The following is a 17,664-nucleotide window of genomic DNA, read 5'->3' as shown; positions in this document are numbered from 1 at the left end:
GTGGACGTAGGTCTGACTCTGACCCCGGGAGGGATGAAAACCAAAACGGATAGGATATGGCCGCCGGTTCATGCATGCCATGGTGATAATCTACTCTGTTCACCCGTCGCTGTCAGCCTGCGATCACTCGTTCATATTCAAGCATCAACTCGCGCCCAGGCCCTTCCGTTTCCGTCAGTGACAGGCTGACAGCACGCGGCGACGAATGGTTCAATTCAAACAAGGACGCGCAACGGCCGGAGGGGGCGACTTCGCCGCGGTTTCCCATGCCGCCGAGTCCAGCCGGAACGTTCGCGTCGCAGCGGCTCGTCGGGCGGGAGGGTGGCGTGTACGGCTTCACGGGCTTTGCGTACCTTGGTGAGCCCGTACGACACGGCTCCCAACTGCTACAGCGACGCGACGATCCGGCGTGGCTTCGATGCGAACCTTTGTCGGCTCCGGCGCGTGGTTTGGTTGTGTGTCCAGGTCGATCGTTCGTGTACAGACGCGGGACTGCACATCACGCCTCCATCCAGCAACAGTTGGAGTGGTTGTATGGCCCTTGTCATGTTGCTTCCAAATATCTCACTTTCGTTACGAAAAGCTCCAAAACAGTGAAGCAGTTAGAGTGGGACAAGTTGTCGCCGCTGCCGGACGGCCTCCGGGGCTGGTCCGAGTCCCATCGTCCTTGCACGGCTGTTAACATTAGAGATCACCGCAGGGCGAGAGCACCTAGGCAAGCGAGGCTTCCCTGAACATTTCGACAACAGGATTGGTACAAGAGTTTTTTCCAACTAGAAAGCCTGCCCGAGACTCGTCGCGCCAGTGAGTACACATTACAAGCTCAGCGCAACCACTGCCCGAGACTCGTCGCGCCAGTGAGTACACATTACAAGCTCAGCGCAACCAGGCAAAAGGATTTGGCGCAAGGACAACACAAAGCAAAAGGGAACCACTGTTGGTTGGTTACTTCCACAGAAGGACGGCGGGCCAGGCGCTGAAAGGAGATGGGTATGTACATTTGCATTGCGACTTCACCCCTCGCGCGAAGGGACAGGTTTGGGGTTCCAGAAAGCATCAGGCAGGGCCGAGAATCGGACTATCCATCATCACAGAATGGCGAGCAAGGTCGGATTCAAGGAGCCTTCCTCCGGCCGCTGCTGCTAGGGCTTATAGGGCCCCCTTGTCTGCCGGAAGGGTACTTGTCCTGGCCCCTTGGCGAAGTGATGCCACTGGTAGTCCCTCCGGGCATCGCACGGCGAGGAGAGCCAGTTTTCGTGCTCTGCTCGGCCTCCAGTTGTTTAGCCTCCTCCACTAGCATAGCTAACTGTTTGCAATGAGCAAATAGCCATTAGTCCTGGAACGACCGAACAGCGCCATACGAAATCTAGTCCACTCACCCGAAGTTCGTTTTCTTTCACACGGTCCTCAAGCACAGTTATGGCTGGGGTCAAGCTAAGACAGCACAAGCACAATATGTTAGCAGCCGATTACACACTATGAGCAGTCGCTGTATTTGGATAAGCAGAAGAAGAAAAAGAAGATTTTGCTCTCACCAGTATTCCATCAGTTTGCATAGAGAAGCATTGTATGTGGAGGTATGGTGCATAGATGTAAGTGGGTGCATCTTCCCATCACTGCACAAACAAACAAAACAAGTGCAGCCTTTATGGTGAGACCAAGCATCCTGATATTACATTTTCCATTAAGGAACTTGAATTACCAAATATTCTGAAGCATAGCTTGGTTATATGCTGATTGTTCCTCTTCAAACAGGACACGTTGCATATCACAGTAAGAACTCAACGTAGTGTCCAGCTTTAGCAGATGCCTTGTAGGGAATACTTTAAGTGGCACCTCCTTCCTTTTATACTCTGCACCACTATCAGCAACAAACTGTAAATTAGAAACTAATACCGTCATGTTAAAGCACAGCATCCTGCACTTGACAGGTCCGCATGGCATGAAGAATGATGAAAGACAAGTCATAGGATGTTCATGCCATGATGATTGTAACTGTAAATCACAACAAAATTGTACAGGAGAAGAGGCTTAGAACAACACTAAAGGACTCTTTAAATATGAGAATTCGATCCAAGTCCATTACGCTTAGTTCAAAATCCTAAAGAATTCCAGACAAATCTCATCATCCTAAAGACAACAAAGCCTGGTTGGTAATATTTTAGGCGTTAATATTGCGTTACTCATAAAAGAACATTGCCAAAGTGATTAGATGGCATTGGAAAACTCGAAAGATAAGCCATATAGCTTTGTTTAATACTACTAAGGTATATAGCCATTAGTTTGTTTTAACATGGAACCCGGGAGTATGTGACTGTAGCACCATGAGAAAGATGTTAATATGCCATCATACTAGCTGATAGACAGACATTCCAGGAAGAACTCCTAGGTTCAGATGACATATCTTGTCCGAAAATATTTTGAACTGCTGAAAGAGTTCTCAAGGGCAAAAAAAGAGTAAAGGCTAACATACAGTGCTTAACATTTCTGGAAACTATATATACAGTTCGCTATAAAATAAAAGATTTGTGCAGGAAATTCATATACCTTATGTCCATGGTTGACCGGTGCAAAGCCTCCTGTATGCTTGGGGACAGATCTGAACCATCTTGATCAACAGAGGGTCCAGCACTGTTATCAGGTTCGAAAGGAACAATAGCGTTTTCTATTGGTAGTCTTGCCGAATGATTTGTGTCCAAAGGAGAATACAGATCCATATCCTGAGACCTTCCCCAGACCTAGAAACATAAGTACATGCATAAATAATTTGAAAATGTACTGGTAAGTACAGACCCACAGAATAGTGCACTGATTATCTATGGCTCCTAGCACAAGTTACCCTGGATTGGTACTTAGAAGCTACACAAATTCAATGGAGCAGCATAAACCAGGCAACTTTTACATAAGCAATTAACAACAGAGACAAAGTATGCTCCCAACTGATAAATCAGGGGATGGGCTCGTCCAAACAAAACGTAGAAACAGTTAAGTGTGCTTCATTGTTCTGAATTTCTCATCTATCCGTCAGTTTGTTACCACGTTTACAAAAACATTAGTACAGATATCTACTCTATCATTTGGTTGCAATATATCTAGACCTGCACATTCAAGTCAGAAAGCATCAAACTGAAGCTTCTGAGCACAAACGTTGAGGAAATTATGGGGTTTTGCTGATCAGCAGGTGTCAGTTTTATCATCAGAAGCTAAATACCATATCTATACAATTAAATAATTCATCAAGACAGAAGCTCCCTGAACATAATGTCTCTACTAGGTTGTTTCATATTCGCTTGCTTCCAAGACCAGCTACACATTAATTAACTGCTGCGACTTCAATGAAAAATTCTGAAATTATCCTGAAATTTCTTTATTACAAAATTGTTTCATATGACATGTTACTTACTGGTTCCTCTCCACCTGTCCAGCATCATTTATATATACTAATACCCAATGAAATAGTTGTCATAGTTCACGCTTTCTATCTTTTCTCGCCAAAACACATTGTTAAATAGTTGACCCATTATTTCAGCTCATAAGAAGTACTCGAACCACTAGAATTTTAGAGATTCAGCATCCAGCAACCATCATGTTGAACTTGCCAAGGGCACAAAGTCTACAATCCAATAATCACAATGCACAATTGGTTACCCCCCCCCCCCCCCCCCCCCCGCGGCGGTAGATTTAGCACACTTAGATTGTGCTGAACATTTTTTTGAAGGAAAAATAGACGATTGCGATCAATTTATCCCACATTTCTGGAAACTCCGTTAGCCTACTTACTGTTCAACCATTTGCTTGGGTCGGATGGTGGTGCATAGCTTGACTTCTTTTTATGTCCATCATGGACTCTTGATGCGAAATCAAAAGATGCTTCACATCATATACGTGCCCACTTTTGAGGGTTAACATTTAGTGAATATGTAGTCAAGCTTTCCAGTCTAAGACAGCCACCTAGGCCATTAACATAAATAACAAATGGATTTGCTTTCCTGAATATCTTCTATAGTATGGCAGTATGCTCTTCTCTCCCGTGACCTCTATTCTAATCAAAAGAGTAAAGGCTCAATTTATTCATTCTTTTTTAGTTATCTTGATCCAAAAACGATAGCAACATAGTTCAAATGCTCTTTTTCTTACACTGGCTTGTGCAAAGTAGGCGCCAGATTTAAACATACTCCATCCAGTAGGGAAGAATACGATGATAGAGTGATAATCAACACCCCTCACACCCTCACAGACAAAATGGAAAGACATCATGGAATTAAATGCTGTAATACCACAACATCCGGTATAGAAAAAAACCTTGCTTCCGTTTGAAGCTCTAGAATCTCCAGTGTCCTGTTCAATGCCCTCAATCAATGCTAATGAGTTATCGGATGAACCCCAAGATGGTTCAGGGTTAATGACTGGATTGGTAATAACAGGAACAATAGCACGCTGTGTGTTCTGTGTCCCATCAAGTGACTGGAAGGCAATCACTTGGATTTTCCCAACCTGTGGCAACATCAAAATACGATTCAGCATGACAAAACCATGCATAATTGTCCCAGATAGGAAGTAACCTTCTTTCCTACCTTTTGAGCATCTTCACTAAAACAGGAAAATATCAGCCCAACAAAGCCTGGATCTAGCAACTGAAACATAGCCTGGGTACGCACATCTGGAGAAAAAATGGCAAAGTTTAGCCTCACTGAGATGGGCACCATCTCATAAGAGAGAGGAAAAGCATAAAAGCAGATGCACTAGCAAATTGTCTAGATTTATATTTTGCTGTCGTCAATTGGTTAGGAGCCAGTAATAGACCCTTGTATTCAGGACAGTATAGGGTTGGTGCTATACCGGAAATTCTGGAGCAAAGCTACATAGCTAAATATGGAAAACTTGCTAGTAAATTCTCAAACTGCATAGACAAAAACTATGTAGCATCACGTCACAGGTTTGTGACAAATCAATGCATACCACAGGGTTGCCAGAACAGAAGGCACTTGAGCATAGTGAAACACAGCCCTGAGCAGTGGGCACACAATAGACCGCCAATGCGAGGGAATTCGTGTCGCTTGCTTACCTACGTGGGAAGGCAGGACAGTGATATGCGGGTGCGAGTGGTACCAGCCGATCACCCGGGTCGTCTTCCCGATGGTGGTCGTCATTACGTGCTAGCAGAGTTAAAGACCAACATCCCCAAAACCCTACTGTCAACGCAATCCACGCAGCAGCAAACACGCCAAATACCGAGGAACTAACTGGGGGAGGTCGAAAAAAGGATATCTCGGCCTGCGCCGACGCGGCGGCGAGCAGCTCGGGGTTGACCTCGACGCGGTCCTTCTTCCGCTCGCACCTCATCTGCGGCGACGCGCCCCATATGACCGCCGTGGAGCCGCCCCTGCTGGAGGGCTGCGGGCAGGGAGAGAGGGGAATCAGCGCGATCTCAGACATTCGCGAGGGGAGGAGCGGGGAGGGGAGGGGAACGGGTAGGTGGGAGGGGAGGGGAGGGGGGCGAACCACGACGTCGCCGAGGAGGAGGCCCATGACCTCCTCGGTCTCCGTGGTGAGCGCGTGGGAGAGGCAGGTGAGCCACACCTCCTCGCCGATCCTGACCTCCGTCAGCGACATCTCCGCCGGCCGGCCGCCGCCGATCGGCTGGGGTTTCGGGTCGGGCGCGGGGCGGGGCGGGTGGCTCGGTGCCGGAGGAGTGTGTTGTGCTGCGCCTCTTCTGGGCTCGCTGTGGGGTCGGTCGGAGTGGGTGGGCTCGGTCGATGACGGCTGGCTTGGCCTGTGATGTGTGCTTCGCTGACGGGTGGGACCGGCGACGCGCTGTCCGGCACTAGACTACGGCGTGGGGTCGGCGGGTCGCGGCTCGTGTGCGGCCGCGCCAGCGGACTCTGTGGATGGTGCTCGCCCGCAGATCTGAGGCTAATTTTTTTTAAATAATACATTTTTTATTAATTTTCATAAATATTAGGGTAAATTGCCCACAGTAGGCCGATTGGACTCCAGTCGGCCTACACCTGGACGACTGGCCCCTATCGGCCCACTGTGGGCTGATTGGGTCTGGAGCTAATTGGCTCGTTGTGGGCTAATTGTTTTTGCAAAAAACGTAGGCATAAAAAATATATGTTTAAAGAAATGTTAATCATGTAATTAAAAAATGTTAAACGTGTATAAAAAATGTTTCTGATGTATACAAAAAATGTACAATATATATGCAAAAAAGTTGACTAAAAATATGTTTTAAAAAGTGTTAATCATGTATTTAAAAATTGTTAAATGTGTGTATAAAAAATGTTCCTTATCTATACAAAAAATATAGAATGTGTATGAAAAAAAGTTGACACCAAAAAAATATGTTTGCAAAAAATGTTAATCATGTATTTGAAAAAATGTTCCTTATCTATACAAAAAATATAGAATGTGTATGAAAGAAAGTTGACACAAAAAATATGTTTGAAAAAAATGTTAATCACGTATTTGAAAAAATGTTCAACGAGTACACAAAAATGTTTCATGTATTGGAATGAAAGGTTAAACGTGTATAAAAAATGTTCCAGCTCCGGATCCGATATGGGGGCATCACGGACCTAAGTATGATTGGTTGCTCTTTTTATATGGAACTGGAACATTTTTTTTAAACATATTTTTTTGGTGTTAACTTTTTTTCATACACATTCTATATTTTTTGAATATATAAGAAACATTTTTTATACACACATTTAACAATTTTCAATCATGTATTTGAAAAAATGTCAACTTTTCAAACTTATTTTTCAAACATATTTTTTTGGTGTCAAATTTTTTTCATACACATTCTATATTTTTTGTATAAATAAGGAACATTTTTTATACACACATTTAACAATTTTTAAATACATGCTTAACACTTTTTAAAACATATTTTTTATGTGAACTTTTTTGCATATATATTGTACATTTTTTGTATACATCAGGAACATTTTTTTATACACGTTTAACATTTTTTAATTACTTGATTAACATTTTTTAAACATATATTTTTTATGCCTACTTTTTTGCAAAAACAATTAGCCCACAGCGAGCCAATTAGCTTCAATCGGCCCACAGTGGGCCGACAGGACGCAATCAGCCCATAGTAGGCCGACAGGGGCCAGCCGGCTAGCTGTAGGCCGACTGGAATCCAATCGGCCTGCTGTGGGCCGACTAGGCCGGTGTATTATTTTTGAATTTTTTTTATCTAGCGTAAGATTTATGAAAATTAATAAAACAAATGTATTATTTAAAAAAAATAGCAGATCTGAGCTCGGTCGGAGAGTGCGGTGTCAGGGCTCGGGTTGGGTTGGGTTGGGCTTCATGGTCTTTCTGGGCTGGACGGAAACGGCAGAAGAGAAATGGGGCATTGGATTCTCTCGAGAAAAATGTGCGAAAGCCGAAAGGTGCATACGGAGAGACTGAGCTCCACGGAGCCCTTCATTTTTTGCAGAAAAAAATACTATTTCCACACCTCAAAAAATCTGAAAAATATATATAAACATAAGCATATATTTGTAGTAACCGCTTGGAATAAGTGGTTAGCTATCTGAAAAACAATCAACAACTCAAAAAAAGCATATATTTGTAGTGTATACATGTACAAATTTCATGAACATAGAAGCACATATGTGATATGAAAAAAAGACAAACACATAGATTAAAATAGCTTTTTTCTCTTTGTTCAACATATTTGTCTTTTTTGTGTAGTCTGCATAGCATTATACGATGAAACTTTACATATACTTTAAAAACATGTATATGTATTTTCAGAAAAAGGATTGATATTTTTAAAACTTTTATATATACATTGAATTTCTTTTGAAACGAACTCCCTAGAGCTCGTCCTCTATAATGCCTCTCCACTGAAAAAAGCTTGATGCAATGTCTTTTAGATTATTATCCACACCACAACTACAACAATAAATGACTTCTCTATCACACCCTCTAGCCATGAATCGTGAGAAGACATGACATAGGGTATCAAACCCAAGTCGCACCCAAAGTGGACATCTCATAAAGCACCATCATGACTTCCGGGTAGTCAAGATCGACGTACCCTCCGCCATAGTGCCTAAAGGGATTCGACTAGTGGACAGTAGAATTGGGATGGACCTGGGAAGAAGTCGACTAGGAGACGTTGACGTTGACATACATTATACCCTGTAGGCTCATGCTCCTGCCAGCGTCCAACGCTACTCCGGTTGCACCTTGAAGACTCCATGAGCAACCTAGACGAACACCTCGAAGGATAGCACGAGTTCATGGGGTCACCGCAATCGTATAGATTGTTTCACAAGTTGTATTTTAGAAAACTCACCGCTCCATGTATAATCAATTGAGAAAAATAAAAGTACTTCAATCGCCATCGCCTCCATAACCATCGTGATTTGTTGCCATCACCCTCATCTGTATCAACGCGCCACTTTCTTCATTGTGTCTAACACAATCCATCTCTCATGCGGGATGGAGTTGTTCTCATGCTTTTCCTCGAGTCCGCCATCACGCTAAGGCCAACTCCACCGCACGACCCCAAATCGTCTGGGTCTGTCCGTTTGAGGTTAAACGGACACATGAGACGGCCCAACGCACGACCTCATCCGTAAAAAGCGTCTGTTTCTTGTCCGTCTCGCCCCATCCTGGGCGCATGTTTGACCTGGGTTTGCGTCCAAAGCGGACACAAGCGGACACTTTCTGGGCCGTCCTCGTCCGGCCTTGTCCCTTTTGCATGTGACCCTGGCCCGCCTGTCATCCTCTCTCCTCTTCTCTCTCACGTGGCCCACATGCCCACCTACCATCCTCTCTCTCCACCCGAGCCAACAGAGACGGAAAAGACGGGGCGAGTCCATGGCGGGGCGGCGGCGGGGCGCGGCCGCGAGCTGGCTGCAGGCGCGAGCGGCCAGGGCATGCCGCGGCGGGCGCGGGTGTGGGGCGGCGTGCGGCGCGGGTGCGGGGCGGCGTGCGGCGCCGGCACGCGCGCGCAGGGGGCGGTGACGGGGCACGGCTGCAGCGGCGGGGCGCAGATCTGAGTTCGGTCGGAGAGTGCGATGTCAGGGCTTGGGTTGGGTTTGGGTTGGGCTGGGCTTGATAGTCTTTCTGGGCTGGACAGAAGCGGCAGGTGAAATGGGGTACTTGGGGTGTGTATTGGATTTTCTTTGAGAAAAAATATGCGGAAAGTGGATATGGAGGCCGAGCGCCACAAAGCCCTTTATTTTTTTCATAAAAAGATATTTCCACACCTCAAAAAATCTGAAAAAAAATAACATAAGCATATATTTGTAGTATATACATGTACAAAATTTCATGAACATATAAGCACACATGCTATATGAAAAAAAGACAAATAGATAGATTAAAATAGGCTTTTCCTTTGTCGTATTTAGGCAAGATATTTGTCCTTTTTGTGTAGCCTGCATAGCATTTGATGATGTAACTTTATATATAATTGAAAAACATGTATATATATTTCCAGAAAAGGATTGATATTTTTAAACTTTTAAATACATGTTGAATTTGGAAACGAACTCCCTATAGCTCGTCCTTTATAATGCATCTCTCCTGAAAAAAGCTTGATGCAATGTCTTTAGGATTATTATCCACACCACAGCTACAACAATAAATGTCTCACCTTGCCCATCCTCTAGCCATGAATTGTGAGAAGATGTGAGATAGGGTATCAAAGCCAAGTCACAATCAAAGTGGACATCTCATAAAGCATGATCATGACTTTAGGGTAGTCAAGATCAATGTACCCTGCACCTTGGTGCCTAGAGGAATTCGACTACTGGACAACAGAATTCGGACAGACCTTGGAAGAAGTTGACTAGGAGACGCTAACGTCGACATACATTGCATCATGTAGGCTCATGCTCCTGACAGCGTCCAGCACTACTCCGATTGCATCTTGGGGACTCCATGAGCAACCCAGACGAACACCTCGAAGGATAGCACAAGGTTATGGTGTCACCGCAATCATATAGGTTGTTTCACTTAATTGTACTTTAGATAACTCACCACACTATGTATATATCAATTGAGGAAAACAAAAGTACTTCAATCTCCATCGCGTCCATAACCATCACGCTTTGTTGTCCCCCCCCTCCCCCGGTATCAATGTGCCACTTTTCTCCTTCGTGTCTAGCACCGTCTATCTCTCATGCGGGATGGAGTTGTTCTCACGCTTTTTCTCGAGAACGCCATCACACTAATGCCGTTAAGAAACCATCCTCTGCTATGGACACCAACATTGCAATGGTGGTGTTGTAGGCCTCATCACGCAACCATCATAGGCAGCGCAAGAGAACCCACCGCTGAAGCATCAAGGTCTTGTGTTTCAGCCTCCGAGTTGGTGGGACTGTCGTGTGGCTCACCCACAATACTCAGATGTGATATTATGGCTAAGAGCGTAAAGGGCCCACCCACAACCTCACATGAGTGGCACACACAAATATGTATGGAGCTAGTGGGGCTAAAATTAGGAAGAAAATGAGGTACTTTAGATGGTACATATTTGAATAGTTTCATGTATCGTGTAAACATTTTATATGCGATGAACATTTTTCATTTATGGTAGAAATAATTTTGTAATAATAAGCATGACATATTTTTGTTAAATGGGACATATAAACACTACTTTTTTATAAAATTAAAAGCATAGAGTATAAACACTATATATTTTTAACCTTTTGGATTTTTTTAACACAATACAGACGCAAATGCTCATACATACATACATACACTAGCTTCTATGAACGCACCCACGCACACTCTATGAACATCTTTGAAAAACTGAGCCGGTACAATCTTTTTTGGGTTTAAATTAAAGCATGGAAAATCAGAAAATACTGGCCTAGTAGTGGCCGCAACAAATCCAGCTAGTCAACGCCGTGGTGTTCTCAAAACATCTTCTCCCTCGCGTAAGGAAAAAAAAACAGCTTCTCCCTGCCTCTGCCTAGCTCTTCTCGCTCCCGCTTGTCTCCGCCGCGGACGGCGCTCGGCCGTCCGCACACGACGCCCCGCCCGGCCCTCCGCTCCCAAGATCCTCATCCGAACTTAAGGTAGACGCTGAGAATTTCACTCTGTTTAAGAGTAGATCCGATTCAGGGGTTGCGATATCATGCCAGCTGCTAGTCTAACTCCACATCTTCAATTAGCACTTGTTTGCTTGTGTTTCCGATGGATGCATGTGAAATTCGTGGAGAAAAGCCTGGTATTTTTTTATGGCTCATAGCTGATTGATTTATTTTGAAGGCAATAATAGCAGTTGAAGAAAATAGTAGTAATTGAATTGTCATTCCTGGTTCTTAATGTTAAGTCCAACTTGAGGGGAAGTACTTATACAAAAAAAATTTGTTCTCAAACGGATTTGAGGAGTTTGTATGTCACCTTTGCTCACCAGTAGTTCTGCAGATTAACTTTACTGTCTGTCCACACCACTGGGTTGGGTTAGTTTCTCTGCAATCTGAGTATCTTCTAAGAAGAATGCAGAAAGGGGAACAGCTGGCGCCTCAGCGATGGCGAGCTAGCACATAAAGCTTATCTGGATTTTGGAGCATACAGCCATATTCCGTTTATTTAATGTAGTGCTTTCCTTTTGAACTGTTGGAATGTTTTGGTTCAAGTTGTACACATTCTAGACTAGACACATGTTTTTTGTAAGGAACTAAAATGTATGCATGCGATACATACAAGAAGGAAGATGGAGCTGAGACCTTTTTTCAGATTTGTATATGAAGGGAAATTAATTATCTGTAGATTTACCTCAGTTAACCTTAAATGTTCCTTTAACAATTAGCAAAATCTTGATGTTATTATGTATATACTTCTCTCTTTTGTAGTTGTTACATTTAAATATTTAATTGCTTGTCCATCCCTTTATTAACAGACAAAATGGGCTCAAGAGTTTTTTGCTTTGTTCATCACTGGTGTTGCCCTTTTGGGCAGTAGAATCTTGGCCTTGGACCATACTGGTATGTGGCCGTTTAACCTCGATCCTGCATCCTGTTGTAAGCAAGCAATACAAGATTTATTTTATAACAGCTGTTTTGTTTTTCTGAGTAGAATTTCCTTTTTATTATGGTAATACGAGATTATATACTGAAGGTACCACAAAAAATCGTGACTAGAACTCCTGGATCGATATTCAAAATAATGCACATGTTGATGCTATGTTAGGCCCTGTTTGGGATGCAAGGATTATGTTATCCTCCATGGATATTTGAGGTCCAGCCAGAATTAGGAACTAAATGATCACTATATTCATTTGGTTGCGAACTGGTCTGGACCCAAGTCTAGTGGAAGTACCTGTATCCCGCCAGGCTTGAAAATTAATTCGGAAACCATCCACTTCTCAGGAAGGAGAATGGAAGGTATAAGGTTTTATATTTGTTTATTTGTCCTGTGCACACATGTGGTCTTATTTGGCCATAGGCCCTCTGAATGTGAGGAGCATCCCACTTATTCAAACATCAATATAAAGTTGAATGAGGAGGGATCTCTATTCCCAAATCCCTTATCTCTCTTATCTCTATGTAAAGAAACTAATCCATGCCTATATTTTCCCTGGCCCCTCTAATTTCTGTATATCCACTTGTGGACTCACCAACAGACAATTGTCACTGATTACTACTTCAAATACTTTTATATGTTCCAATCTTGTTAATTATGTCAGGATAAAGTCAGGCTCATAGCATGTTGATGATTACTGATAATCTTCTACACACCGGAGACCTACTTAACCGATTTTTTTGTGTCACTGGTTCTTTTTTTTTGAAACTTGTGTCACTGGTTCTTGGGGTTAGGGTGTAGTTGTTATGACCGGCATATTAGGAGCTTAGCCCAGTTAGTTGTGGCCCAGTCTATCTTATCGTTATTAGGGGCTTAGCCCAATTATCTTAGTAGGAGGATTATATAAACTCGTGTAAGGATCCGTTTTGGAATTAAGCAAGAAGCAATCATATTTGCTCGGCTTCCTTAGGGAGCCGGGAGACCTAACCCTAGCCGCCTCCTCCCCTGTGCCATCTCCCTCTCAGCCGCCGCCTCCTCGCGCACGACGGCGCCCAGCCGCCGGCGGCCGCGAGTTCGTCCACGACCAGCTCCCTCGTTCCCCTACAACCTCCGGCCTAGACCCGATAGAACCCTAGTTTCTACCAGTAGTATAATATATGAGTAATACGCATGACCTTGTTACATACTATTGTTTTCAGAATTTTGTTGTTTGCTTGTTGTCTATGTTTTCAAATATTTTTCTGAATTTTGTTTTCAAATATTTGGATATTCATCCTTGTTTTAATCAGTTTTTATGTCTTATTTATTTGATCGTGTTGTAGTTGTTGAAAAGAGATTAAATGAGAACACGGTATCACTTACAACAAAGGGAAGTCCACAACTATGCCAACTTTGTGAGCAGTTTGCCGCAGAAACCCTCTTCTATTTGAAGGAGAATGAGACACGGATCGAAATTATAGATACTCTTCACCAAGCTTGTTTGAAATTTCATTCACTTAAGTTAGAGGTATTTTTTTTACTTAAAAGTAAAATCAAATGCTCTCTTTCTTAAATAGTCATACCTATTTCTAAATCGAGCATTTCGTATTTCAATGTGCTCTTGATTTTTTACATGGCAGTGTACAAAGTTGGTTGATTATTATGCAGCACTGTTCTTCGCACAAATTGATTCTCTAAGCCCTGAAGAATTTTGCGTATCAGCAAGTCTTTGTGAGGAAGTTACATACATTCGCCTCCCAGGACATGAACATGCTTGCACCCTTTGCCATGAGGTTGTTGATGAGATTCGTACTGGTCTTGAAGACCCTGAGATGGAGGTATTCTTTATAGGATTTCTTCCTTTTGAATTATTATGTTCGTTCCTATGTCCTTTGCGGCTGATTTAAATCATTATGTTCTGAAACTCCCGAGTTACATTTGGTGTATGAGTATACGTCGAAATCTAGTTCTCAAGAGCTTATTAGCCCTTTCTTTATCTTTCTTATGTTAGGAGAGGATATAGCAATGAATAACTTAGCTCAACCCTTGTCACTCTTCTCTTCATTTCTCTGCTATTATTCACCATGTTGATACTGTAGTTTATCTCACTAGGATGGAGCTCTCTGCTCTATAGTACGAAAACTACTAGTCAGTCCATATTGGGATTGTTTGTACAAGCATAAACCAGGGAAAGATTTATCGTTTATCTATAGTTGCCTATCTTGTCGAACACCCCCAAGTACTAGGTTGTTTGTCCAGGTTATCTTCAGTTTGGAATTCAGACATCAAGTAGAGCCAACAACCTAGTGACTAATGCAATGCCGAAATGTTATGGAACATGGTAGGGAGTGACCAATTGCATGTTATTTTCACTGATCAATTTATTTCCTACATGGCATATCAGACAATTAACTAGTGTAGTTGTAAGGAGTGGTGGGTTGGGTTGAGTAGGTGATTATGGTTTCAAATGCTGACTTGCAACCGGTGATAGCAAGGGTGTTCCATATCTGATTGCTAATCTAGTCGAGACTCACGAACATGAGTCTTGGTCGAGCTTCTACCTGGTTTAAAAGTCCTATCGGCTGGGAACTGCCAGTGCTGGATTAGGTGTATTTTTTGTTTTTATGCAGCACATAAATATGCCAGTTTTCTTTCATATTTGCACTGGTACCCAGATGCCTCTCTATCTACTTAACAGCTTTTGTGTGGTAAAGTGAGTGACTAGCCAAAAGAGGAAACCTAAACCTGCCATTGATCTGGTCTTGACAGCTCAAGATAATCGAGATACTTCTGAAAGGATGCAACAACACAGAGAGTTTCGTACAGAAGGTAAGCATCTAAATATATCTTCTATTGAATTGTAGTGTATCGATTTTTAGTAGTATCATTCTTAATCGTACCATATTGTAATTCAGTGCAAGAAGATGATAATCCAAAACACACCGGTCATACTAGAAGATATCAAGAAGTTTCTCAAGAAGAGAGATTTCTGCGATTCTATCCGTGTCTGTGGAGGCAAGATTGTTCGCCCTCGAGGAGGAGGCCTAAGAGGCCTGTCTACTGCATGAGCTCTTTTTCTCTACTGAACACGCATGGCGATTGTGTGTCATTTAATGAAGAACACTCGTGAGGTCTGGGCGGCTCTCCGACCTCTCACAGTGATGTTTACAAGAGAGATTGGTGGTGTACGTGTAAGAAAGAAAATATTTTCCTGCATATTTCCGAGCGGTGTATATATTACAGTACAGCATTGGCTGTGTACCTGTAGAGAAGTGAAATGAAATTTCCACTGGAAAGCATGCACGCCCTGTGATAGTTGTTCCTGCATGATCGTTCATGGAACGTAAGCAAAATGTAAGCTTAAAGTGTACAGCATATCTGTATGTAAACAAGTTATTAATTATGTGCAGTGGACTTTTATTTATGATGCAGATCTGGCCCTTTCTTTTGATGACTCTGATAGGGGCACTTCCTGTTGTGTTTTTCTTTTAGATTCTTTCTGCTGTGTTCTATAATTGATAAGATGTTGATAGATTTAGGAAGTTAAATAGTAGTGGTTTAATGGCTATCAGCCTGGAGTTGCATGCTTCAGCCATGGTAGGTGAAACAGAGCATACAAAAACACTGGTTTATGTAGACCATATAAGTCTGCTTGAAAAACAGATGAAGGACAATGTTCTTGTGCATGGACGAAAGGAATTGCCTAAAAAGTGTTCAGCTCCAGCAAAAAGTTCAGGGCTCATTCGGTTTTGGAGGAAATCGAAACGTAGGAATTAGGAGTAGTATAGGAATTTAATAGGATGACACTTGCCAAGTTGCCATCTTAAGGAATTGACTTGCCTCGTTCCTACGCGCAAAATGAGCTTTGAATGGATGTGTAGTTTCCCTAAAAACACAAGAAATGAGTAGCATTCCTACGAAATTCATGTACGCGTTTCCTACAGACCAAATGCATATATAGAAAATTTTCCTCCGAAATCCTTGTTCCTATGTTTTCCCTATGAAAATCTTCCAAACCAAATGAGCCCTCAATATGTTGGTAAATCTGAAGACGTTGAATTCATTCCTGCCGTCAGTGAACAAATTCTCAAGATGTATAATAAGATTGGTACATCATCGAGAACATGACTCGATTCGATGTGGCCGCTACTGCATCGTTCTTGGATGAGACATGTCTGCTCACCCAGTTCATCGGAACAAAATAGATCTTTATTAGTAGTACTATTACAGCAAAATAGAACTTGAAAAGAGAAGTCTGACGAACACAAAGATACATCTCCCGTCAGACATCCATACGGACCGAAAAGAGGCCAAGACACTGAGCAGCAGAGTTTACAACAAGATGTTTGTCCGGAAATCATGAAACTGGAACGTAAAATGTGTATCAAGAGAAGGAAAGGAAAGCAAATTAAGCGCGAGCGCATGCATCTAGTCTAGTGATCCCTGGTGATCTTCTTGGTGGTGGTGTCCTTGGCGGTGTTGGTATTGTTGTCTCCGCCCATCCCCAGCGTGTTGGCCACGGCGTCCTTGGCGCCCACCACGGCGTTCACCACCGTCTCGCCGGCCTGTTGGAGCACGCTGCCGGTCTTGTCCTTGCCGGCGACGGCGGACTCCTTGGCGTACTGCGCCGCGTCGTAGGTCCTGTCCTGCGTGTACTGCGCCGTCTCGGCCGCCTTCTGCTTGGCCATCTCCGTCTTCTCGCCGAGGAAGCTGCCGGTCTGGTCCTTGCCCTCGACGGTGCGGTCCTTGGCCGCCTGCGTCGTCCCGGCCGCCTTGTCCTTGGCCGCCTGGGCGGTCTCGTTGGTCTTGTCCTTGGCGGCCTGCGCCGTCCCGGCAGCCCTGTCCTTGGCCGCCTGCGCCGTCTGGGACGCCCTGTCCGTGGCCTCGCCGGCCTTGTGCTTGGTGGCCTCCGTGGCGCCTTGCCCCTGCCCGGACGCGTGCCCCGCCAGGCCCGCCGCACGGTCCTTGGCCTCGTACGCCTTGTCCTTGGCCGCGCCCATCACCTGTCCAGCCTTCTCCTGCAAACACCACGATCACTCAGAGACGCCGCACGCGCGCGGCCACTCGATGGAGACCGTCGATAGAAGTATGTACCTGGGTGTGGCCCTTGGCCTCGCCGGCGCGGAAGCTCGCCTGGTCCTGGTTGGATGCCATCTCCCACGTAGGAAGGAGTAGCGCTAAACTGGCTCAAACAAACTGACAAGAGTGGATCAGCAGTCAGAGAACAAGATAATCTGTAGTAGTATCACTTTGGGTGTTGCTCAACTTGGTTTCGATCGGCTGTGTGTCTGACTGGCCTAGAGCAGAGCGGGGCCGTTTATATAGGCTGCAGCTACGGGACACGTCGCTCGCCGGAGCACGTCGATGCCCGCCACGTAGAAAGGACACGCGGTGTGACGCGTCCGTACCTTCGCGAAGCTCGATCGCTCACCCATATCACGAGCTGCATGCTGATTCAACCCAACACATGCGGATGCCGGTGCCGAAGGCCAAGTAGGAGTCTTCTGTCTGATCAACGTGTCCCAGCCTCATTGCATCTCTATTCTCCAGTTCGATAGAAAATTATGCGCACATGCCATGCTTACATTACCACAATTGGAAGCTATCCCATTAATTTTATTATGATGACGTAGAAGAGAGGGGGGCACCGGAGACATACTGACTCATTTTTCTGTAAGT

General features: G+C 44.1%; 3 protein-coding genes across 3 annotated transcripts; 1 reads left to right on the top strand and 2 right to left on the bottom strand.

Annotated features, from left to right (window-relative positions):
* Window positions 1-712: 712 nt before the first annotated feature.
* LOC123182841 (lys-63-specific deubiquitinase BRCC36) lies at window positions 713-5,791 on the bottom strand. The gene is made up of 10 exons (XM_044595513.1): window positions 5,503-5,791; window positions 5,269-5,394; window positions 5,066-5,153; window positions 4,575-4,660; window positions 4,303-4,494; window positions 2,548-2,738; window positions 1,703-1,861; window positions 1,536-1,616; window positions 1,380-1,434; window positions 713-1,306 (listed from the first exon to the last, which is right to left on the bottom strand). Exons 1-10 carry the CDS (start codon window positions 5,611-5,613, stop codon window positions 1,115-1,117), a joined length of 1,281 nt encoding a protein of 426 aa, XP_044451448.1. The 5' UTR covers window positions 5,614-5,791; the 3' UTR covers window positions 713-1,114.
* Window positions 5,792-8,783: 2,992 nt separating this feature from the next.
* On the top strand, window positions 8,784-15,416 carry LOC123160477 (uncharacterized). Its single transcript, XM_044578292.1, has 7 exons — window positions 8,784-8,990; window positions 10,956-11,057; window positions 11,885-11,969; window positions 13,329-13,513; window positions 13,626-13,823; window positions 14,755-14,814; window positions 14,901-15,416. The coding sequence occupies exons 1-7, from the start codon at window positions 8,784-8,786 to the stop codon at window positions 15,051-15,053; spliced, it is 990 nt and encodes a 329-aa protein (XP_044434227.1). The 3' UTR covers window positions 15,054-15,416.
* A 763-nt stretch (window positions 15,417-16,179) lies between these two features.
* Window positions 16,180-17,275, bottom strand: LOC123174596 (ABA-inducible protein PHV A1). Its single transcript, XM_044590068.1, has 2 exons — window positions 17,080-17,275; window positions 16,180-17,003 (listed from the first exon to the last, which is right to left on the bottom strand). Exons 1-2 carry the CDS (start codon window positions 17,137-17,139, stop codon window positions 16,419-16,421), a joined length of 645 nt encoding a protein of 214 aa, XP_044446003.1. The 5' UTR covers window positions 17,140-17,275; the 3' UTR covers window positions 16,180-16,418.
* Window positions 17,276-17,664: the final 389 nt, after the last annotated feature.

Source organism: Triticum aestivum, chromosome 1D (genome assembly GCF_018294505.1).
Source record: "Triticum aestivum cultivar Chinese Spring chromosome 1D, IWGSC CS RefSeq v2.1, whole genome shotgun sequence".
Classification (NCBI taxonomy): domain Eukaryota; kingdom Viridiplantae; phylum Streptophyta; class Magnoliopsida; order Poales; family Poaceae; genus Triticum; species Triticum aestivum.
This window is presented reverse-complemented; position numbering and strand designations above follow the sequence as displayed.

Excerpts from the sequence above, each read along its gene's own strand:
- LOC123160477 (XM_044578292.1), top strand. The coding sequence starts at position 8,784 with ATGCCCACCTACCATCCTCTCTCTCCACCCGAGCCAACAGAGACGGAA. Across the intron at positions 8,991-10,955 it reads GCACGCGCGCGCAGGGGGCG|CTCTTCTCGCTCCCGCTTGT; the intron begins GTGACGGGGCAC and ends GCCTCTGCCTAG. Across the intron at positions 11,058-11,884 it reads GATCCTCATCCGAACTTAAG|ACAAAATGGGCTCAAGAGTT; the intron begins GTAGACGCTGAG and ends CTTTATTAACAG.
- LOC123174596 (XM_044590068.1), bottom strand. The coding sequence starts at position 17,139 with ATGGCATCCAACCAGGACCAGGCGAGCTTCCGCGCCGGCGAGGCCAAG. Across the intron at positions 17,004-17,079 it reads AGGCCAAGGGCCACACCCAG|GAGAAGGCTGGACAGGTGAT; the intron begins GTACATACTTCT and ends TGGTGTTTGCAG.
- LOC123182841 (XM_044595513.1), bottom strand. The coding sequence starts at position 5,613 with ATGTCGCTGACGGAGGTCAGGATCGGCGAGGAGGTGTGGCTCACCTGC. Across the intron at positions 5,395-5,502 it reads TCCTCCTCGGCGACGTCGTG|CCCTCCAGCAGGGGCGGCTC; the intron begins GTTCGCCCCCCT and ends CCCTGCCCGCAG. Across the intron at positions 1,307-1,379 it reads TGAAAGAAAACGAACTTCGG|TTAGCTATGCTAGTGGAGGA; the intron begins GTGAGTGGACTA and ends CATTGCAAACAG.